General features: G+C 40.1%; 1 protein-coding gene across 2 annotated transcripts in view; it reads left to right on the top strand.

The window, feature by feature from the left end:
* The window catches only part of LOC101534855 (uncharacterized), a 32326-nt gene extending 14492 nt beyond the window's left edge, over positions 1-17834 (top strand). The window contains exons 3-8 of one of the 2 annotated variants that reach the window (XM_058666344.1): positions 56-206; positions 1666-1787; positions 5036-5146; positions 9375-9481; positions 13987-14077; positions 17508-17834. In XM_058666344.1, coding sequence (XP_058522327.1) covers positions 56-206; positions 1666-1787; positions 5036-5146; positions 9375-9481; positions 13987-14077; positions 17508-17624 — 699 coding nt within the window. In that variant the 3' untranslated portion in view covers positions 17625-17834. The remainder of the gene's footprint in view (positions 1-55; positions 207-1665; positions 1788-5035; positions 5147-9374; positions 9482-13986; positions 14078-17507) is intronic. The other variant, XM_004584753.3, reaches the window with a different exon arrangement.
* Positions 17835-23450: the final 5616 nt, after the last annotated feature.

Below are 23450 nucleotides of genomic sequence, written 5' to 3'. Positions count from 1 at the left end.
GAGAGATTTCTTTGTACTTCATTTCTTTTGGTTTTTTTTTCTCTCTCTCCACCAGTTACAGGAGCAGCCAACACCTACAGTTCACGTTGATGCATTTCTTTATGATGAAGATTTTATTGATTCATTATGTGAAAAAGGAAAAATGAGCAGAAACTACTGTACAGTATGCGGCTCACACCAGACAGCACCTTTAGGTAGGCACTCAGGTGTGCAAACCCAACGGCTTTATGTGTACTTTTCTTAAATGTCATGACAGTGTGAATTTTTGAGCAAGCCTTTCATTGGTTTTAGAAAGTGGAAGGCCAGCCTGCAGCATGACCATTACTAAATATTGCAATTAGAAAGACGAAAGAGAAATAATCCAGGGAAGCTAAGCTACTTACTGTCCCCCAGGACACAGCTCTGAACAGTTTTTTCTATCTAGAAACTATTCAATCAGAGGTGACGCTTCAGGTTCAGAAACTAATTAGGACTCATTAAATATAGGAGATTTAATCATATTCCACATATGTTGATTCAATAAACAATGAGAAATATGACTTCCAAGGAGGCCAAATGTTCTACCTTGAGGAGTGTGCCAGCAGATGGAAGATCTTTCTTTGTCCCCTCTCTCCGTATATCTGACTTATTAAAAAAAAAATAGATTAAATCGAAAATAAATAAATAAAAGTTGTATAGTGATCAGATAGTGTTAGGCAGCCCTGGCTAGCCTAAGAGGACAGAGACAGAAAATCTTGAGAAAGAGTTTATTCAGACCATGTTTTAATCAGTGAAGCATCGGTGATACCTAACAGCACCACTGCAGGGACAATACCAGTACCCCAAGCAGGAAGCTATGTTGACCCATGCCAGGAAAGCATTAGTTCTCCTGTTAAAATAGTCATTGTTCAATCTGGACATTATTGTGCAAGCTGTTGCTTTAACATTAATTTCCCTGCTTGCTTAGATATAAATGTGTTGTTTAGAGTGGGCTGGTCCTCCAGCTGAGTCATAATCTCTTGCTTACATTACTGATCTTCATTAATATTGTTCTCCAAGGTTAACTACTTCTAAATTTGGAATATGTTAACACAAATTGTTACAAATTGGGATTAAACTTTCTTGGTCTAGGATTCTGTATCCAAATAAAACTTAAAATTCCTGTTGAGGTAGTTGAAATTCATACAATGAAAAAAGTTTGGCCAGAACAATACAGAAAAAGCTAAAACAAAATTTATAACAGGGCATTCTTCCACCTATATTTATAAAGTGTTGTTCATGGCTTTTTTTTTTTTTTTTAAGATTTTTTTTTTTCCCCTTGGAAAATCAGATTTACAGAGAGGAAGATATTCTATCCACTGCTTACTCCCAAAGTGGCTACAGCAGCCGGAGCTGAGCAAATCCAAAGCCAGGAGCCAGGATTTTCTTCTGAGTCTCCACGGGTGCCAGGGTCCCAAGGCTTTGGACCATCCTCTGCAGCCTTCCCAGGTCACAAGCAGGGAGCTGGAAGGGAAGTAGAGGAGCCAAGATATGAACCAGTGCCCATGTGGGATCCCAGCGCGTGCAAGGCAAAGATTTTAGCCCATAGGTTACTCTACTATGCTCTCATGGATTTTGCCTAATGAAAGCTGACTTGGGTTAATATTCCAGCACAGTTTGATGTTCATTCTTATTCTGATTCTCCAGGATTTATTTCTCACTCCTTCTCCCTCATGGAATTGAAGTTCATTTATCATCACGTACTCCCCGATCTGTCCGGAAAGATCTTGGTGGATGTTGGCTCCAGGCTTGGCACAGTTCTTTATGGGGTAAAGTCCAGCATGCAGACATATTCAACACATGGAAACTACTTTCTACTCTGCTAGCAGCAGCTTTGCCTGCCACCATGCAAGGTGACAGCATGGCTTTATATATGAACATAGCAGAATAATAAGGTTGAAATAATACAACATAGATGGGCATCTACATTCTGTTTGATGGTAATTGAATTTGCAGTTTGAAAAGCGAGTGTCTGATTTCCTTTACTAATCTGTCTCTGGCAATACAAATGAACGAATAGAAGCAAACCAAACAGAAGCATGTCACTTTCATAGCACTTCACTATTTTGTCAACCACTCCTCTTTTCTAACCCTTTTTCTTTGTACTGACCTAAAATAGTATGCTAAGCTTTAGAAAACTGACACATTTACTTGACCACAGTAGCAGCGACGTGGCCATCAGCAGGTCTTTTAACCCCTCTGGTCTGCAAACTCTGTCTCCAGGGACTACTCCTGCTTTGATTTTTCTGGCATTGAAGATTTATAGATGCTTGTTTTGGAGCCATCTCGCCTCAGTGTGACCTTTTGATGTTTTTTTATTATTATTTAAATCATGAGGATTTCTAATGTTTTCAGACAGTTTTATCAAAAGCTGGAATGTGGACTCTGGTTGTCATTAGTAGACTTATTCAAATATATGGCCAACAGCTGAGAAGAGAAGTTCATGCCAGAAATAGGCACTATCATTTCCCAGCATCTTTCCTGCTTTTTACAGAAACTGTTAACTCTTTGATGCTTCATTTGTTTTTTACTATTAAAACTTTTACTTTGTAACTAGGAAAAAAATAGCCATAAAAGAAAATACAGTTTGTCAGATAGTTTTTGTTTGGAAAATAACTGTTTGCTATCAATTTTCTGACTTTTTCAAAAAGTATAAGATTGAGGGCCCGACGGCGTGGCCTAGCGGCTAAGGGATCCCATATGGGCGCCGGTTCTAATCCCGGCAGCTCCACTTCCCATCCAGCTCCCTGCTTGTGGTCTGGGAGGGCAGTCGAGGATGTCCCAAGGCTTTGGGACCCTGCACCCGCGTGGGAGACCCGGAAGAGGTTCCTGGTTCCCGGCTTCGGATTGGTGCGCACCGGCCCATTGCGGCTCACTTGGGGAGTGAAACATCGGATGGAAGATCTTCCTCTCTGTCTCTCCTCCTCTCTGTATATCCGGCTTTCCAATAATAATAAAAAAATCTTATAAAAAAAAAAAGGTATAAGATTGAATTGGCTAAACTGGGTATACACATATAGTGTCAGTGTTGATAAACTGAAATACCTCTTTGTTTCCCCTATCATGTTGGTGACTGGATCACTAGATTTTTAAAATAACTATGTATGCATTGATAGATATATTCTGTAGATCCATGATAGGTTATTGATTTATTACATTCTTTAATAAAGTCAGAATTGCAGCGAGATCTTTCATCTACTGGTTCACTGCCCAAATGGCTGCAATGGCCAGGGTTGGGTCAGACCAAAACCAAGAGCTTCTTCCAGGTCTCCCACTTGGGTACCAGGAGCCAAAGTACTTGGGCTGTCTTCCACTGTTTTTCCCATGCCATTAGCAAAGAGGTAGATGAAAAGGAATAGCAGGAACACAGTAGAGGAAGGTGGCTTTACCCATTAGATAACAATACTAATCCCTGTAGATGCAATGTGAAGGTTTTTTCTTTTTTTTTTTTTTTAAGATTTATTTATTTTTATTGGAAAGGCAGATTTACAGAGAAAGAGAGATCTTCCATCTGCTGAGTCACTCCCCAAGTGTCTGTAATGACCAGAGCTGAGCTGATCCAAAGCCAGGAGCCAGTAGCTTCCTCTGGGTCTCCCATGTGGGTGCAGAGTCCCAAGGCTATGGGCTGGCCTCTACTGCTTTCCCAGGCCACAAGCGGAGACCTGAAAGGGAAGTGGAGCAGCCATGATACAAACCAGTGCCCATAGGGGATCCCGGTGAATGCAACGCAAGGACTTTACCCACAAGGCTACAGGCCCTATAGATACAGTTTGATTTTCACATAAATTGATACAAAATTATCTTCAGAAAATGATTTGATCTTCAATTATAAGTCATTGTTACAGAGCTAGCACTGTAGCTTAGCAAGTTAAACCCTTGCCTGTAGTGCCAACGTTCAGTTCAAGTCCCAGCAACTCTGGTTCTAATCTGGCTCCGTGCAGAAGGCCTGGGAAAGCAACAGAAGATGGCCCAAATGTTTGGGCTGTTTTACCCACTTAGGAGACCATGAAGCACCTCCTGGCTCCTGGCTTCAGACCAGCCTAGCTGCAACCATTGCAGCCTTTGGGGAGTGAACCAGTGGATGGAAGATCTCTCTTTCTCTCTCTCTCCTTCTTTCTGTGTAAATCTTCCTTTCAGATAAAAATAAATCTTAACAAAAAAATTATTTTTTTCTTGCTACTAAAAATAAGTATATAGTTAATTCTTTATTAGCTATTTCTTTGCTTATCTTTGGCCAGTTGCCAGGCAATAGACTACTTTCCCTGTGCCAGATGGTGTATACCTCAAGCCTTGCTTAGCAACAGATGGCATGTAATTTTTCATATTTCCCACAAGTTAACTCCTTTCTTGCTTTCTCTTACTGTAAATTTCCAAGAAATTGCAGAAGTTATATATTAGAGAATCTATATGTAATCACTTTCAAATTTCCAGCTTTATTGAATGCCTACTTGTTACAAAAAAAAAAAAAAATAAGAAATCAATTTTCAAAATGCTGCTTGCATCCCACATCCTGGTGCCAGTTCAATTCTCAGCTACTCTGCTTCCGGTCTGGTTTTCTCTAATGCATCCTGGGGGACCAGCAAGTTAGGGTTAAAATGGGCCCCTCCCACCCTCCCACCGACATGGGAGACCCAGGTGAAGTTCTGGCTCCTGGCTTTGTCTGGCTCAGCTCTGGCTGTTGTGAACATTTGTGGATTGAGGGAGCATGTGGAAGCTATCTCTGTCTTGCTCTCACTCTTGCTCTGTGTGTCTGTCACTCTGTCTTTTAAAGAGGTTAAGGAGACATTTTTTTAAAAGATAAAATAAAATATAATCACATAATGGGAATTGAAATGGTACAAAGCCTTGGTCAGTCAGTGTTTGTTAACTTGTGAAGTTCCTTTACAAAAACTACAACATGCTATTTATCTTACTTTATTGAATATTTTTTTAAAGTTTGGATTTTGAAACTTTAAGTGGAAATAAACTCATAGTTAAATATGAATCTTTTTATACCACTATGTGTCTTTTGTTTTAGGGTTATCTGTACAGTTCAGCAGCACACCTCTATGGAGTGGAACTGAATGGAGATTTTTGCCAGTTGCAGGAAATGGTCATACAGAAATACCAGTTCAGTGACAGAATAAAGGTATCTTTTAAATTGTATTTCCTTTCATCATTTTTTGCTTAAACTTTTGTCTTCTGCCTTATTGTCTAAACTTGGTTGCCATTACGTAGAAATGGATGACCTCGGTTAGTATGGTAGAGATGAATTGTTGTAAGTATGACCCTTTCACGTATTTCTCTTTCTAATTTTGTTATTTTTTTAATATTAGGTATAGTCTTGGGGCCAGCATTTTTGGATCTCTAGATATTGATTAGAAATACATTTATTTAAACCCAGAATTTTTTAAGACTTTTTTTTTTTTATTTTTATTGGAAAGGCAGATATACAGAGAGGAGGAAAGACAGAGAGCAAGAACTTCCATCCGATGATTCACTCCTCAAGCAACCGCAACGGCTGGAGCTGAGCCAATCCGAAGCCAGGAGCCAGGAGCTTCTTCCGGGTCTCCTGCGCAGGTGCTTTCCCAGGCCACAAGCAGGGAGCTGGGTGGGAAGCAGAGCTGCCGGGATTAGAAGCGGCCCCCTTATGGGATCCCGGGTGTTCAAGGTGAGAACTTTTAACCACTATGCTATTGTGCCGGAGGCTAAACCCAGAATGTTAAAGCATTTTTTAATCTGCACAATTCTTTGTCTTCTTCTCTCAGCTTTTTTGGAGTCTGTATGGATGCCAGGAATAGCTGTTCATACTTCTATAGCAGATCTTCTGGGTTTGTCAGGCTGCACCAGAAGTTTCCGTTTTTTACCTAATATTAAAGGTGAAAAATAAAAAAAAAAAGATATAGTAAGCCTTATCATCTCACTAATAATCATACTTTGAAAAGAAAAACAGGATTTATTTCTTTTGATTTGAAAGGCAGATTAACAGAGAGAGGGAGAAAAGAGAGATCTCCCATCTGCCAGTTTACTCCTCAAATACCCACAATAGGTGGAGCTGAGCCAATCCGGAGCGGAGCGAGGAGTCACAAACTTTTTCTGGATCTTCCATGCGGGATCCATATGCCTTGAACGCACTGGGATCCCATATGGGCGCCGGTTCTAATCCTGGCTGCTCCACTTCCCATCCAGCTCCTGCTTGTGGCCTGGGAAAGCAGTCAAGGACTTTGGGACCCTGCACCATGTGGGAGACCTGGAAGAGGTTCCTGGTTCCCATCTTCGGATCGGCGCAGCACCGGCCGTTGTGCTCACTTGGGGAGTGAGTCATCGGATGGAAGATCTTCCTCTCTGTCTCTCCTCCTCTCTGTACATCTGACTTTGTAATAAAACATACATAAATCTTAATAAAAAAAAAAAAAAAAAACAGGAGCAAATGGTCATCATGAATTCGTTGTCCAGTAGAAATTCATGAACTCTTCTCACTGTCTTGTATGCACTGAGCAGTAATACAATGCTCTTACTTTATTAGATATGCATACCGGGAATATTGATTTACTTAAAAAGTTGAGATTTAGAAATTGAGACCTTTTTTTAAAAAAGATTTATTTTATTTTGTTTGTTGTTTGGTTTTCAGAGAAGTTTTATTTGTGCAGTAAAAAGGTAAACTCAGGAGAAAGCATCTCCCAGGAGATAGATGGGAGATGAGGTGCCTCTTGAAAAGAGACACACTATTTTATTTATTTGAAAGGCAGTGACAAAGGAAAGGAGAGGCAGAGAGACAAAAATAACTTCACCTGTGGGTCATTTCACAGATGGTCACACAGCTGAGGCTAGACCAGGCTGAAGCTGAAAGCCTGGAACTCCATTCTGATCTCCCACATCGCTGGCAGGGACCCAAGTATTTTGACCGTCTTCTGCTTTCCCAGGCACATTAGCAGGAAATTGGTTCTGAAGTGAGAATGTCAGGACGCAAAGCAATACTGTCATTTGGAATGCTGGCATCACAATCAATGACTTAACTTGCTGTGCCGGCCCCGAAGTTAGAACATTTTAAGAATCTTAATTTATAGGTAGATAACCAAATAATTTTGGTAGTGTAAAAAAGAAAAGTGTATTTTTTCAAAAGAAACCAATATACTTTTATATCTATTAGTAACTGTGATTCTGTGGTAGAAAGTAATTTTTTAATTTATTGTTTGTTTTGTTTTGTTTTTTGGTACCATCTTATGTCTGCTGGAAATCGGGTTTTCTTCATTGAAGCTACAGACTGGCAATGAGGGGCCTTAAAGTCAACAGAAAGAGATTTTTTAAAAAACATTGATTCATGGGACTGCCATTTTGGCATAGAGGGTTAAGTTACCACCTGCCATACCAGCATTGCATTCCATAGGTTTGCCAGTTCAAGTCCCAGCTATTCCACCTCTGATCCAGTTCTTGGCTCTTTATCCTGGATGAGCAATAGAACATGGCCTAAGCCCTTTGGCCGGATACCAAAGCTTCTGGCTCCTGGCTTCATCCTGGCCCAGTCACAGCCAGTTCTGCCATTTGGGGAATGAACCAGAGGGTGGAAGTTCTTTGTCTGTCTTTGTATATCTCCCCTTCTCTCTCTGTAATACTGTCTTTCAAACAAATATTAACAAAAACCACTATTTATTTGAAAGGTACAGCATTAGAGAGATCTTCTGTCCCATTCCCCAGATTGCCCGAAAACAGCCAAGGCTGGGTCAGGCTCACAACAAGATATCCCCTCCTTGTTTTCACATGAATGGCAGTGCCCCACGATCTTGGCTTATACTCTGCAGCTTTCTCAGGCCCATCAGTGAGGAGCTGGATCAGGAACCAGGCAGCCAGTATCCAAACCAGCACTCTGAGATGTGTTGGTTGAGTCACAAGTTGCAATAGTCCAAGAGGGAATTCTGAAGTTCTTTTGAGAGACAGAGAAAAAGATCTTCCATCTGTGGGTTCACTCCCAAAATGGCCACAACAGCTGGAGATGAGCCAGTCTGAAGCCAGGATCCAGGAGCTTCCTCTGGGTCTCCCACACAGGTGCATGGTCCCAAGGTCTTGTAACATCTTCCATTGCTTTCCCAGGTCACAAGTAGAGAGCTGGGTCACAAGTGGTGCAACCAAGACATGAACCAGTGCCCATATGGGATGCTGGTGTCACAGGGACATGATTAGCTTACTGAGCCACCACATCAGACCCAAACTTTATTCTTTTTAAAAGAAGAGTTTGTTTGCTCAAGCAAGAATTTTCTCTTGCCTGTGGTCTGCAAAACTTAGTAGCTGTGGTTTAAGACAATTTTTTTTTTTCGGTAGATTGTATTTAAAATAATTATTTTGCTTACTGTATAGGGTAGATGATTCACCCAAGTAAATTTTAGATGAGGAGTCAGATAAGGCCAGTTACCATACTTCATTAACACCTTACAATTTACAACCCTACTATTATCATTGCATAATTGTCCCTATCCTATTCAATACAGATATTGTTCCATTTTCTTAATGAAGAAACTGATTACCTAGAAGTACAAATTTTGGTTGGTGATTGAGTCAGGATTTGAACATAGGTCCTTTGATGTTGCAGGAAAGAACTGAATTAGAACTCAGCAATATAATTATGACTAAATAAATAATTTGGTTTTTTATTTTTAAAAAAAGATTTATTTTTTTTTAATTGAAAAGTCAGATGTACAGAGAGGAGGAGAGACAGGGAGGAAGATCTTCCATCCATTTTTTCACTCCCCTATAGTGGCTGCAATGGCCAGAGCTGTGCCAGTCTGAAGCCAGGAGCCCAGAGCTACTTCTGGGTCTCCCATGCAGGTGCAGGGACCCAAGGCTTTGGGCTGTCCTTGACTGCTTTCCCAGGTCATAAGTGGGGAGCTGGATGGGAAGCAGAGCCACTGGGATTCGAACTGGCGCCCATATGGAATCCCAGCACATATAAGGCAAGGACTTTAGCTGCTAGGCTACCATGCCCTGTAACATTAATTTTCAAACAAACCTTAAGAAAAAAAGAAAAGAAAGTTAGTTACAGCGAGAGGGCAAGAGAAAAGAGAAAGATCATTCAATGTTTCTGTCTCCAAATGTGTGCCATGGACAGGACTAGGCCAGGAGCCAGGAGCTTCTTCCCGGTCTCCCATGTGGGTTCAGGGACCCAAGCACTCGGACCACCTTCCGCTGCTTGTCCAGGCCATTAAGTAGAGAATTGGGTTAAAAGTGAAGCCGCAGCATCATGAGCTGACACCCACGTGGGATGCCTGCCTCACAAGTGGTGGCTTCCCCTGTTGTGTCATGGCGCCAGTCCCCTGATGTATTAGTCTTATGTAGCTGTATGTCATGGTGTCCTTGATCTCTTAGGTGGACTTGTTCTTATTTAGGTGCTTCACGCAGACATCTGTACCCAGGGTTCACTTCTGCAAAATGCCGATGTCATTATAATGAATAATGTCTTCGAATACTTTCTTAATGAGGCAGAACAGGCCAGGTAGGTGATTTATTCAAGGGAGAAAGCCATTACTTCATAGGTAAAACTTAATGTCATAAAAATGTTTTCATGCTAGAAAATTTTTAAGACAGTTTCATCAGTGTTGTTAAGGGAGTGTGTGTATGTGTTGTGTGTGTAAACAAACTTCAATTGTCTAATGAAATATGGCATCTGATTTTATTGACAGAAAATGTTTGGTTAACCTGCACATTCCCTTGGCAGTCAGGGACTCAGGAAGAGATAGGCTTCCAGTGGCCTTTAAATTTTATCTTATCTACCTTAGTTTTCTTTTTGGTGAACTATTGTATCATATTCCCATCCTGTTGTAACATAATGAGAAATAATTGAAGCTTACAAGCGAACATGAACAACCTTGTTAGTTATAAGCCAGTTAAGCCTATCCTAAAATCTGCCAGGTTCAGCAAAATTATGCTTCATCACTATAAACTGCTAAATACTAAAATGAAAATAGACACGAGACAGCTCAATAGTACCCTATAGCCATTTTAAGGTGTGTAGAATAAGATGCTGGACTTTATGCTTGCAATGAAAGAATCTGGACTGAATTTGACCTGTAATACTGCAACAAGGTGGAGGAATCCACCATGTGGGGAGGGGCTGGGGGAATCCCAGAGCCTATGAAACAGTGTCACATAATGCAATGTAATTCATTTTAAAAAAGAAAATGAGAATCATCTATGAATAGCAATATTATTGTTTTTTTCTTCTCAAAATATAAAACTCGATTTTTCTGACTAGTTCACATTAAAATGTTGACGGGAAATAATGTTAAATACTACAGTGAGTCTTTCAAATTGAAAAAAAAAGAATATTAACCTGGAAAGCAGTGATTAATGAGCAAACTTTGAAATTTTCCTAAGGTAATAATACTAGGTCCCTTGAGTTTATTTTGTTATTCCAGTATGGAAAAGATAGAAAATATACCATCGTTTTTTTGACTTCCTGTCATAATTGCTGCTTTGTGACTCAGCAACAGTGAAGGATCTTCTGATGCAAGAATTCCTATAGATTATGTATTGTCTGGTACACAGTGTTATAGCTGGCTAATTTATTGCTTTCCATAACAGCACAAATATTTATTTATTTGAAATGTAAATGAAAGAGAATAATGCTCATTATGTTTAAATTGGTCAACCAGTAAGGTTTCCACTGCAGAGAAGTAAAATTACATGTACATATAATTCATAAGCAGTTCATACTAGGTGGAATCCTGAATAACTGAGACTCTGTATTTTCATCTTTTATGTGTTCTCCATCTCTGACACCCTATTATACCCACAAACACATTCACATACCAGTTTCTACTGGGTTATGGTCACTATGAAGTTAATAATTTATGTAATTTACAAAGAAGCTAGCTCCACAGAAAGCTAGTTGCATAGTCAAATCTCAGCAAGACTAGGTGATAATTTTTGGTCAAGGCGAAAGACCAACAGCACGACTTCAGCCATGTTATTTTGATCATATTGCCCTCTTGAGGCCTAATTTCCAGTGTAAAAATTATGGTTAACCTTTGTCTTTTAAAGTTAATAACAGGAAGCCACAGTGACATAACAATATCTTTGTTGTATGAAATATTGAAAAATGGGGCTGATGCTGTGGCATATAGCAGGTTAAGCTGCCAACTGCAGTGCCAACATCCCATATAGATGCTAGTTCACTGCACTTCTGATCCAGCTCCTTGCTAATGTGCCTGGGAATGCCACAGCAGATCACCCAGATCCTTAGGCCCCTGCATCCATGTAGGTCAGGGTGAAGCTCCTGACTTCAGGCTTTGGCCTGGCCTTGACTTAGCCGTCGCAGCCATTTGGGGAGTGAAGCAGCAACTCTGCCTTGCCCTCTCTAGAATTCCAATAGTAAATAAAAATAAATACAATTTTTTTTTAATTTCTGAAAAAAATGCCTTAAACTGTGGTGGTTTAAAAGGTACAGTAAAGCATCTGATACTGGAATTGTTCTGACTGAGGTGACCACTTGTAGTAATTCTGTTTGGAAGTACATGAATCATAACAGATGGCACTGCATTTACCACCCAAGGCAAAGGCAGAGGACATGATACAATGTGGGAGTTAGTTTACAAGAGAAAACCAAGATCCATCTGCCTGTTTTCCAGGATAATATCCTTTTTTTTTTTTCTTTTCTTTCTCTTTTTTTTAATGAATTACATTGCATTATGTGACACTGTTTCATAGGCTCTGGGATTCCCCCAACCCCTCCCTGTGCCCTCCCCCGATGGTGGATTCCTCCACCTTGTTGCAGTATTACAGGTCAAATTCAGTCCAGATTCTTTCATTGCAAGCATACAGTCCAGCATCTTATTTATTGTCCAGATAAGTGCAATGGTTTCCTGGGGAGACCATCTCTGTTCTGAAGGCAGAGCTGGCAGAATATTACAGGTTAATATTCTTAAGACCTCTTTATATTCATGTGATAGATTAGGAACATGACTCAATAATATTTCACAAACTCAAGGCAATACAGAATATAAAGGCCCACAGGAAACGTGTACTCTGGAAAGGCCAAGCTTCCAGAATAGGTGAGATCTTTCTACAGGGAAATAACCCAGCTCTGTAGCTTTTTTGTTTAAGAAATTCAGCTAATTTGGTGACTGTCACCAGGAACATACCATGCCATTCTTAGAAACCACATCAAAACAGCTCTAGCCAAAACACAATATTAAAGTGAAACTGATACATGGTGTTTTATCTAGCCTGAAAACAAGAGCATTTCTAACATTTTTGCCTCATAGCATCAGAACTTACTTAACCTAATAGCAGTTGCTTTAAGCAGAGTGAGTGTGAATGGTACTACTATGTACTTGGGCCCCAGCGAAGGATGCGTACCCCAGTATCTTGATCATTACACTTGGCTGTGTGGTCCCCTATCCAGATGCACAGTGTAGAAATACAGCTCATTTCTACAATGGATCAGATAAGCATTGCCCCCTGATATACTCATATACAGATGACATTCCATCATGCATTCAAGCTGGCAGATCCCACTAAACTTCTCAAATGTCTTGTTGTGCCAGAAAACCGTTAAATATTATTGATTACTTGATCTTTTGAAGTACATGTTTCTTGTTTATCTTGTTAATCTTCTGCTAGCTTCTGTGCCCTTAGTTCCTCTATGCTTCTTTCGTGCCCTCACTTCTACCACATTTAGCCCTTTATTAGTATGTGGAACCATTTCTGACCTGGAGCCTTCCGGGAGCATGGAGAGCAAGTGTTTAACCTGGTAACGTGGATGCCTACGTCCCACGTTGAAGTACCTGGGTTGGATTCCCAGCTCTGGCTCCTAACTTGTGATTCCAGCTTCCTACCAACATAGACCATGGGAGTCCGTGGTTATGGCTCAAGTAACCAGAGTCCTACCGTCCAAGTGAGAGACCTGCATTGATTTCTCGTCTCTTAACTTATTCTACACTCAATTCCAGCCTTTGTGTTTGGGAGATAAATTAGTGGGTAGGAGTGTGTACTGTTTCCCTTCCTCCTTTTCTCTCCCTCTGCCTTTCAAAACAAATGATAAATTATTTTTTAAAATAGTAATTTGGACATAGTGATATGGCACAGCAGATTTAGCCACCTCCTGCTGAACCATTTTCAATCCGTCTCAAAAAGCATAACAAGATATTCCAAGTACATGCAGCTCAGCCCCCAATGTGGGAGAGCCCACTGGAGTTCTTGGTTCCTGGCTTTGGCCTGACCCAGCCTTGTCTGTTGTGGCCATCTGAAGGTAAACCAGCAGATAGAACAGCGTGCTTTCTGTCCTTCACTCTGCTTTTGAAATGAATTGTTTCTGCATTTTCCAGATAGTCATATAGTTACAGTTGAAATCAGACAACATAGGCTTTTTCAGATTGGCTGCTTTCACTTTAGTGATATGCGTTTATGGTCCATCCATGCCTTTTCCTGCCTAGGAAGTTCATTTCTCTTTGGTGCTGAATACTGTTCCATTGTCTAGATGTATCATAATTGATCCACTCAGTAAAGAGCATCTTAGTTGTTTCCAAGTTTTGGCAGCAATGAAGAAAGCTGCTTTAAACATCTGTATGCATGGTTTTGTGGACATACATTTTCCACTCTGTTGGTAAACACCAAGGAGCACAATTGCTAGATTGTATGGTAAGAGCAAGTTTAGTTTTATGAGGAACGAGCAAAGTTATTGCACTATTTTCCATTCACACCTGCATAGAACGACTGCCGACATTTTTCCATATCCTTCGCATCAGTGCCCCGGATCTGGGCCATTCTTTTTTTTTTTTTTTTTTAAGATTTATTTTATTTTTATTACAAAGTCAGATATACTGAGAGGAGGAGAGACAGAGAGGAAGTGGAGCCACCGGGACCAGAACCAGCGGCCATATGGGATCAAGGCGAGGACCCCAGCCACTAGGCCATGCTGCCAAGCCCGGATCTGGGCCATTCTAAAAGGTATGTGGTGGCATCCTCTTGTTTGACAGAGCTGTTTTCAATGTGTTGTAGAGCCTGGGAATACATCAGTCATAACGTAAGGAAGCAAGGATCCTTATTAGTGACGGTGCCAAGTCTGGAGGAGTCTCTCTCAGGTCTTCAGGTATGTTGGCCTCTCTTTTAGCATTTTTACTGTTAGAACTCTCTTTCGGCTTTTTTCTGTTAGTTGTTGGGATATTCTAGAAAGGTTCTATCTGAAAATACGGACAGATGATGGAATACCAAGGCCTTGCAGCTCAAGTACCTGCTGATGGTTTATTGGCCTAAAAATCTTTGAAGTTACAGTTTTTATTTTACTAAACATTCCTTTGATTTCTTACACAATTTTTTTGAGGGCATAGTTTTAGCTTAACATACGCCTTTGAATGTTTCAAAAATTTTGATCCCTGTAACAAGTGAAAAGGAATCATTTAAAGCTTCTGGAATCAGGTATGTACAAATAATCTAAGAACCTGTTTCTTCCTTTCAAAAACTGAACAATCAGTAATATCTTTTAAAAATTATTGATCTAAATATCAAAAATATTTCATGCCTGTAAAAACAGGCAAAATTGGCCACAGCGTTTTGTTTTTTGTTTGGGGATTTTTTTGTTCTTAAGATTTATTTTTTAATGGGCCCAGTGCGGTAGCCTGGTAGCCAAAGTCCTCGCCTAGGATGCGTCAGGATTCCATATGAACACCGGTTCATGTCCGGGCTGCTCCAGTTCTCATCTAGCTCCCTGCTTGTGTCCTGGGAAGGCAATCAAGGACAGCCCAAAGCATTAAGACCCTAAACCCTTGTGGGACACCCAGAAGAGGCTTCTTCTGGCTTTGGAGCAACTCAGTTCCAGCCGTTGTAACCACTTGGGAGAGTGATCCAGTGGATGAAAGATCTTTGTCTCTCCTTTTCTCTGTAAATCTGACTTTCCAAATAAAACAAATCTTTCAGAAATTTTAATTTGTATTGGACAGGCAGATCAGATTTACCAAGAAGGAGAGACAGAGAAAAAAATCTGTCCTCTGGTTCACTCCCCAAATGGCCACAATGGCCAGAGCTGAGCCAGTCCAAAACTAGGGGCCAGGAGCTTCTTCTGGGTCTCCCACATGGGTGCAGGGTCCCAAGACTTTGGGCCGTTCTTTACTGCTTTCCCAGGCCACAAGCAGGGAGCTGGAAGGGAATTGTTGCAGCCAGGACACAAACTGGTCTCCATATGGAATCCTGGCGCTTGCAGGCTAGCCGTCGTTCCAGGCCCACACAGGGGTTTTTTTTAGAGAATTGTTTTATTTATTTGAAAGGCAGATTTACAGGGAAGAAGAGCAGATACAGAGAGGGAGATCTTCATCCCCAAATGGCTGCAGTGGCTAGAGCTGGGCTATCCAGGTCTGCCTGTGAGGGGGTGGCGCAAGGATTTGGATCATCTTACACTGCTTTCCCAGGCATGCTACAGGGAGCTGCATTGGGAAAGGAGAAACTGGGACTCAAACTGATACCCGTATGCACAGCCCCAGATTTTTTTTTTTTTTACATTTTATTATTATTGCTATCATTTTATGATACAGTTCCATATTCCCTTATCCTCTCCCCAACTCCCTCCCCCCCGCTTAGTTCCGCTATATCATTACTAAAATAGTTCTTCATACACAGTCATATGTCCATCATTGTGGGCATGGACAATGGCAGAGAGTCCAGAATCCTATTGTCAAGATATAGTGAACAGTTTCATTGTAAGTCCATCTTTGTCTGGAAATAGAGATGCATACTACATTGTATACTCACATCTGGATGTTAGTCTCCATTTCACGGCTACTGTACATCCCCTTAAATGAAAAGTCATGATACAAAATCAACAATAGAAAAATAGAAATTTACAATGCCATGAAGTTAAATGACATGTTGCTAGATATGACAGTCTTTTTTTAAAGAAACTTAAATTCTCCGGTTTCTCGTTTCATTCACATGTGTGGTGTGAATTAAACTAAGCTTTGTCATATTAATAAAAACATACCTCTTAAAACATATGGTTTATAACATAATTTCTGGATATGTTGAGTAATGAATTTTCACTAAATGCATAAACTGTCTAGATAACCATTAGAAATTGATAGTTTTGGGCCCGGCAGCATGGTCTAGCGCCTTAGGTCCTCTCCCTGAACGCGCAGGGATCCCATGTGGTCACCGGTTTTAATCCCAGCAGCTCCACTTCCCATCCAACTCCCTGCTTGTGGCCTGAGAAAGCAGTTGAGGAGGGCCCAAAGCTTTGGGATCCTGCACCTGCATGGGAGACCTGGAGGCGGTTCCTGGCTCCTGGCTTCGGATCGGCGCAGCACCGGCCCATTGCGGCTCACTTGGGGAGTAAATCATCGGATGGAAGATCTTGCTCTCTGTCTCTCCTCCTCTCTGTACATCTGACTTTGTAATAAAAAGTAAATAAATCTTAAAAAAAAAAAAAAGGAAAGAAATTGATAGTTTTGAAAGTATTCCTATGTATAAACTCATGATAACTTTATTATTTTCCTGCTTAAGTGAACTTTTTTTTTTTCCAAGATTAATATGTGTTTTTGGAAAGGCAAATTTACAGGGAGGAGAGAGAGAGAAAGATCATTCATCCTGTGTTTCACTCCCCGAATGGCCACAACAGCTGGAGCTGAGCCAGTATGAAGCCAGGAGCCAGGAGCTTCTTCTGGGTCTCCTGTGTGGATGCAGAGTCCCTAGGACTTGGGCCATCCTCCATTGCTTTCCCAGGCCAAAAGCTTAATGGGAAGTGGAACAGCTAGGATACAAACTAGTGCCCATATGGGATGCTGGCACTGCAGTGCTTCTGCCTGCCGCTTAAACAAGCTTCTTTAAAAGGATCTGTTCAGTAGTTGTAATGGTTTAGAATTCTGTGACAAAGGGAAAGGGATTTGATGAAAACAATAAAGGCAGATTTGCCTTCCTTTTCCCCACCCCCACTACAAATACCTTATGCAAATCTCTAGCACTGTTGCTGTGGATATATGAACTGTTTTTCTTTGTTTTCCATGTATTCCTATTGTTGCGCTAGTCTTTTTATTGTGTAAGCCTAATGATAGTTATTAAACTAGTTCTGTTAAAATTATTCTGTGTTTTCTTTGTCCTCCCAAGTTCTAAAATCAGAGTAAATTGAATTCCTAAATACATAGACCTACCAGTTGAAAAAACAAAATTATCCGGGGACTGGTGTTGTGGCACAGTGTATTAAATCACTACTTAACAATAGTAGCATCCCATATTGTGCTCCTGGCTCCTGGCTTCAACCTTGCCCAGACCTGGCTGTTGGCCATTTAGGAATGACCCAGTGGATGAAAAAAATCTCCCCATATATAGTTCTGTCTCTCCGTTTCTCTCTCTTGTCATGCAGTCTTTCAAATGAATTTTTTTTCTGAAATTTACTCATGTGACACTATGTAGACTAAATCGTACTCACTATGATAAAAATCTGTTGTTTTACTTTATGAGTTAGGATTTCATGAAATTTCCAAGAATAAGATTATTCTGTAATTTTTATGTTTGCTTATAATCTTTTCTTTTCCTAGACTAATATACAGTTATCCTCCTGGGTTGAAGAGCTACCACTGAACTATGATGTATACCCACAAATGGATATTGACAGAGAAGCTCTTGAGCAAATTCACTTATATAGGATTTTATAGCACTAAAATAGTCCTACCTCAATATAAGGTCTCATCAAGTATGTTACAGAACAGTGAGAAAGAAACATATATCAATATTCTAATACATCTCTTCCAGTGTGATTACATGTTTGTAAATAGTTGTATGTGTGTATAAAATAGTGCATATGTGTGTATATACAGGTACACATGCAACTGTTTTGTGTTAAAGAATTAAAATATTCATCTGAAGTTCTTTTGTTTTCTCATTTCTCTTTTAATGGAAATATAAATGTGTGCCTTCAGTTACGAATTTGGAATGCCAAGTCCAAATCTGACATTTAAAAAATGAATTAGAGATAGCGTCTATCAATAGAGGAGGGTAGAAAGGTAGGGCACGTTATACTGTATTGTATTTTTTGTGTCTTACTTCAGCTCTGAGGAAGTTAGCATAATGCTGAGGGGGAAATGTAGGTTTTAGGAAAAAAATAAAACTGGAAAGCTAACCTCCAAAATGTATAAAGGAGGTGTATCTAGGGGGAGTGTTTGCTGGTGCTTTTGTGTTTTTCTCTTTTTATGCTGACCTATTTAACAGTATTTCTTTTGAAATCAGAAAAAGCCAGTACTTCTCTTCAAAACTTAACAGTGTATTCAGTATGCTTGTATTTAGTATTATATTTTTTCCTATACTAAACTAACCCCACATTTGGAGATTGCTGTATCTAGTTTTTGAGAGGGACTTAGGCAATGCTATCATTATGTGCTCATGAGAAGAAGTTTGTAGTTGCAGTCACTTTTAGCCTCTAGACAGACACCGTATGGATCACTAATAAAATACCAGAAGTAAAAAATAAAAGTTTGCAACTCTGCATTTACTATTATTATTAGTGCTAATAAGTAATATTGAGGATATAACACTGATTATCTGAATAAATTCCAGAAATCAATAATTTCTTATTCATACAGTCATTATTACTCATTCTTGCAGACCACCATTGCAGTTGCCAAGAAACAAAGGGATAGCAGAGGTAGGAGGTCACTGTTTATGCTGGTAGCTCTCAATAACATGAAACTGTGCAGATATTCTGAGATTTTTTTGTTGAGAAGTAAAATTTTAAATTGCTTGTAGCATGTATTATGACTTTCTCATTATCATGAAATGGATTTAATACTAAATATATTTAGGCACTTAAATTTTAAACAAATAGTATCACATGTAGATTATATAGAGAGCATTCTCTGAGATGCAAAACTAAACATGAATTAAATAATAATATGACCCATAGTTATTAAATAAACAGTACTCACTGCTATGCCTATTTCTTAAATATTTATATAATTTATTTGAAAGAGAAAAGAGGGAGAGAAGCAGATAAAGAGATCTTCCATTTCACTTTCCAAATGGCTATAATGGTCATGGCTGGGCCAGCCCAAAGCTGGGAGCCGGGAATTCCGTCCAGGTCTCCCACATGGGGAGCAGGGCTTGAGTTCTTGGGCCTTCCTATGCTGCTTTAACAGGGAGCTGTACTGGAAGCAGAACAACTAGAACCCAAACCAATGTTCTAATACGGGATTTTGGCAGAAGATAGCTCAACTCCTTGGGCCCCTGCACCCACATAAGAGACCCAAATGAAGCTTTAGCTCGTGTATTCAACCTGGGCCAGCTTTATTCACAGCAAATATTTGGGGAATGAAAGAGCAGAGGGAAGATTCTCTCCCTCTCACTTAAACCCCTCTTTTCTTCTCTCTCTGTTCCCCTCTTTTACTCTGTAATTCTTCCTTTAAAATAAATTAAATAAACGCCAGTATTTGCCTATTCTTAAGAAGCAGTGTATGTCCTACACTGAATCCCAGGCCTCCTAGTGTTTGTCTCTCAGAAGTATGAACCTGTAAAGCAAAACCTGCAGCTCTGGCCATGGGCGATTGATGACATCTTTGGGCAGGACAGAAGGAGAAGTAGCACTGGTGACATCCTGGGCCAGTAGGGGAAGTGTCTCTTTGTCAACAATTTCACATGATTAGGTCTTTATTCAACCAATTCCAGCTATCAGGAGGAGAACATAGAGTGCAAATTGTAGGTAGTTTTTGTAGAAGCATGGTTGAAGTTACAGAAGAAAAGTGCACAATTATTTAAATATTATTACCACTGTAATGGTTTGGATATTAAGCTGTATTTAATGCATTTAGTCCAAAATAATGAAATGTATGTGTCCATGTATGCATCTGCTTAATGCTTTTTTTTTCTTAAATATGAGAGTGCTGGTTCACTAAACACCTACGGCAGTTGGGCCAGAGCCAAACACTGAGTCCATGTTTCCCTGACAATTGTGAGGGGCCTAACCACATGAGCCATCACTTGCTGCCTGCCAGTCTGCATTGGTGGGAAGATGGATAAGGAGACTGAGCTGGGAAACATCATCTTGATCACTAAGCTAAATGCCTGCCCTGTGTACCACTTTTCAATAAATATGAGGCGAACTGGAAGATTCTGAGGAGACACTCTTGTACTTGTAATAGCAATCTCTACTTGGAATTATCAACTTCATTTTTCAGTGTATATTTATTTAGAAGTAGCTACTGTCATTTTCCTGCGCCAACTGCCTGCCTCTGGTCGCTTACAGGTGGTCCACTGGAGATTTCTTTTTTAACTTTTATAGTTACTAATCTTCATGGAGCTTTCCCAGTTTTGTCACCTCATTCCAGCCTGTAAATGCCTGGACTAATAGAAATACCTTGATTTCCCAACCATATTTCTTTTTTTTTTTTTTTTTTTTTTTTTTAAAGATTTATTTTATTTTTATTACAAAGTCAGATATACTGAGAGGAGGAGAGATAGAGAGGAAGTGGAGCTGCCAGGATTAGAACCAGTGGCCATATGGGATCAAGGCAAGGACCTTAGCCACTAGGCCACGCTGCCGAGCCCATCCCAACCATATTTCATTTGAGGATGCCACAGCTTACACAGTCCAACATTTAATGCAAACATCATCAGCAGATATCAAAGTTTTTATTTTAATTTCACAGTGATTAAATTATTAATTGTGCTCATTGATTACAGAAATACAGTTCAAGCTCCCATGGTCTATCCAGCACTCTGCCAGGCTCTGTGGATCCAAAGAGGAAACATTTGGCTGAAGGAACTCACAGTCTAGGGTAAGGAGGCACATTAGTTTAGATACAGAATAAGGAAAGAGGTTCCTGGTAGAGGGAATGTCATGTCTAGAGGCCAAGAGGATATCGAATACTTGAAAATGACCAGAATGCAAGGTTGGGTTTCAGATAGTTGGTGAAATAGATTGATGTCATTTCAGGAAGGGCATGGAATGCCACACGATAGGCTCGTGACTTATTCCCAGTGCATGAACCATTGAAGATGTTAAGTATGGACAAAATAAAATTCCAGAAAGAACTTTGGAGACATTATTTAAGATTCATTTAAAGGAGTGGGCAGATAAGGTCAAAGGAGTAAGTCAGAAAGGCATTGGTTGAAAAAAGAAAGAAAGAAAGAAAGGCATTGGTTGGTAATTCAAGAAACCCAAAAGTAACAAGCCAAATCCAAGGTCCTGAGGAAGAACGGAAGAAACAAGTTGAGGTATTTAGAAAAACTCAGTACACGTAAAGAGTATAAATAAATCCTGAGTTCTAGTAATGATATTCATGAAGAATCTTGGGAAAAATCGGTGGGGCAGTACCGAAAATTAATTAAGTCAAAAATAATAGCAAGAAGCATATTCTATGGAATCTTTGAAAGCACAAAAATAGTTAAATATTAAGTAGTACATGGCCATAAAGGAAGACTAGGGGCAAAAATAGAAAAGCTAGATTGAAGAGCAACTGCCAAAGGTGAAAAACACACATGGATATGCACAAGGTAAATAACAGCGTTGAAGAGAAGGATTTGCGTAGGACATAAAGTTCCCAACAGTCCTGTGAAAACAAAAGAGAAGCAGGGACAAACACATGCACAAATTGCACCGGAAACCCAGTAGCACTGTAAGAGACCTCTGCTTGGCCAGGAACTCATATCCTGGACATGGTATTAGGCATGTCCCAGAACCTCCACTGTTGGTAACTTCCCTGGACTTGTCCAACTGCCTGAAGCAATTCAACTATTTTAGGCTACAGTTTACTGGCATTTATTAATGTTTTCAAGAGTATTATATCTTGAGATGCACACATGGGAAAGCACACAAACACAATGCAGCTTGGAAGTGATTTCAGACTCTCTTTGAAGAAACATCTTAAGCTCAGTGGTAGAGCCGATGATTGTAATTGTATCAGGATTCTCATTTCCAAGAACATTGAGATTCAAGTTCCTGTTTGCCAGTAAGACTGATCATCTAGTTGGTAAATTCCCTAACACTAGTTTGTGTTCTCAAATTTCTCCTTTTTGAGGGCAAGGAGAAAATTAAAATATGCCCAATATAACCTCTTAGAGATAAAAATGGGTTCATTAAAATACAATCCTGTAGACAAAAACAGCAACAGAAACACTGTGTGTAAATGCCTGTGTCTAAAGCTAGCACCTGCAATACCAGCATACCATAGGAGTGCCAGTCCTTAGTTTCGACTGCTCCACTTTCAATCTGGCTCCCTGCTAATGCTATTGGGAAAGCAGCTGAAGACAACCCAAGTTATTTGGGACCCTGCAACTCTTATGGGAGATTCAGATGAAGTTTCAGGCTCCTTGCTTCAGCCTGGCCCCTCTCCAACCATTGTGGTCATTTGGAGGGTGAACCAAGGGACTGAAGATGTCTGTCTCTGTAACTCTGCCTTTCAAATAAATAAAACTAAATCTTGAAGAAAAAAACCTGTAAATTTTCAGCCATTTCTAAATGATAAGAAAAGATCTCAAGCTGTGAAATAGGTTCTTAAGCAGGCTCTGTTGAAATGCTTCCATAGTCTTTTTTTTTTTTTTTAAGATTTATTTCCTTTTATTGTAAAGTCAGATATACAGAGAGGAGGAGAGACAGAGAGGAAGATCCTCCGTCCAGTGGATCACTCCCCCAAGCGACCACAACTGCTAGAGCTGCACCAATATGAAGCCAGGTGCCTAGATCCTCTTCTGGGTCTCCCACGCGGGTGCAGGATCCCAAGGCTTTGGGCCATCCTCTACTGCTTTCCCAGGCCACAAGCAGGGAGCTGGATGGGAAGTGGAGCTGCTGGGATTAGAACCGGCGCCCATATGGGATCCTGGGGCGTTCAAGGTGAGGACTTTAACCAACTAGGCCATGGCGCCGGGCCCCATAGTGTTCTAAATCAACCAGTCAACCACAAATTTTTACATCATGAAGATGAAATATCCTATGGTACTTCAAAAGGCTTGTGGGAAAAAATGGGATTAAAAAATCATTTTTCTGCCAGAATTTTGAAAGCCATGCATAGGTTTTCATACTAATGTGTTCATTAAACCTTTTGAAGCTCCGTGTGTGTGTGTGTGTGTGTGTGTGTGTGTGTGTAATTTCTCAGCCTCAGCATTCAGGATTTTCAAGAAAATGCATCTAAAGTTTTTGACAATATGCTTGTGAAGGATGCATTAGCTGTTTTTCCTGACAACAACCCAATGAAGGAAGAGCCATTAGTCTTATGTAACAGATCAGTAAACTGAGTTTCAGGTTAAGACACTTTCTAAAAATTATACAATCAATAAATGTTCAAGCCAATTTTCAATCCTATTGCTACCTGAATTCCTAGGTTTTTGTTGTTGTTGTTGTTGTTGTTGTTATTGCTGTTGTTATGCTGCTTCTGTATTGTCAATTTCATAGCCTAATATGAAGCACAAAACCAGCAGATGGTAATGAAAGATCTGTTTTGCCTCATGCCAATGATACCTGTAATCAACAAATCTGTTGAGTGCTTAAACGAAAA

The sequence above is a fragment of the Ochotona princeps genome, chromosome 6 (assembly GCF_030435755.1).
Source record: "Ochotona princeps isolate mOchPri1 chromosome 6, mOchPri1.hap1, whole genome shotgun sequence".
NCBI classification, from domain to species: domain Eukaryota; kingdom Metazoa; phylum Chordata; class Mammalia; order Lagomorpha; family Ochotonidae; genus Ochotona; species Ochotona princeps.
The sequence above is the reverse complement of the archived record's forward strand: the minus strand, read 5'-3'. Positions and strand labels throughout refer to the sequence as shown.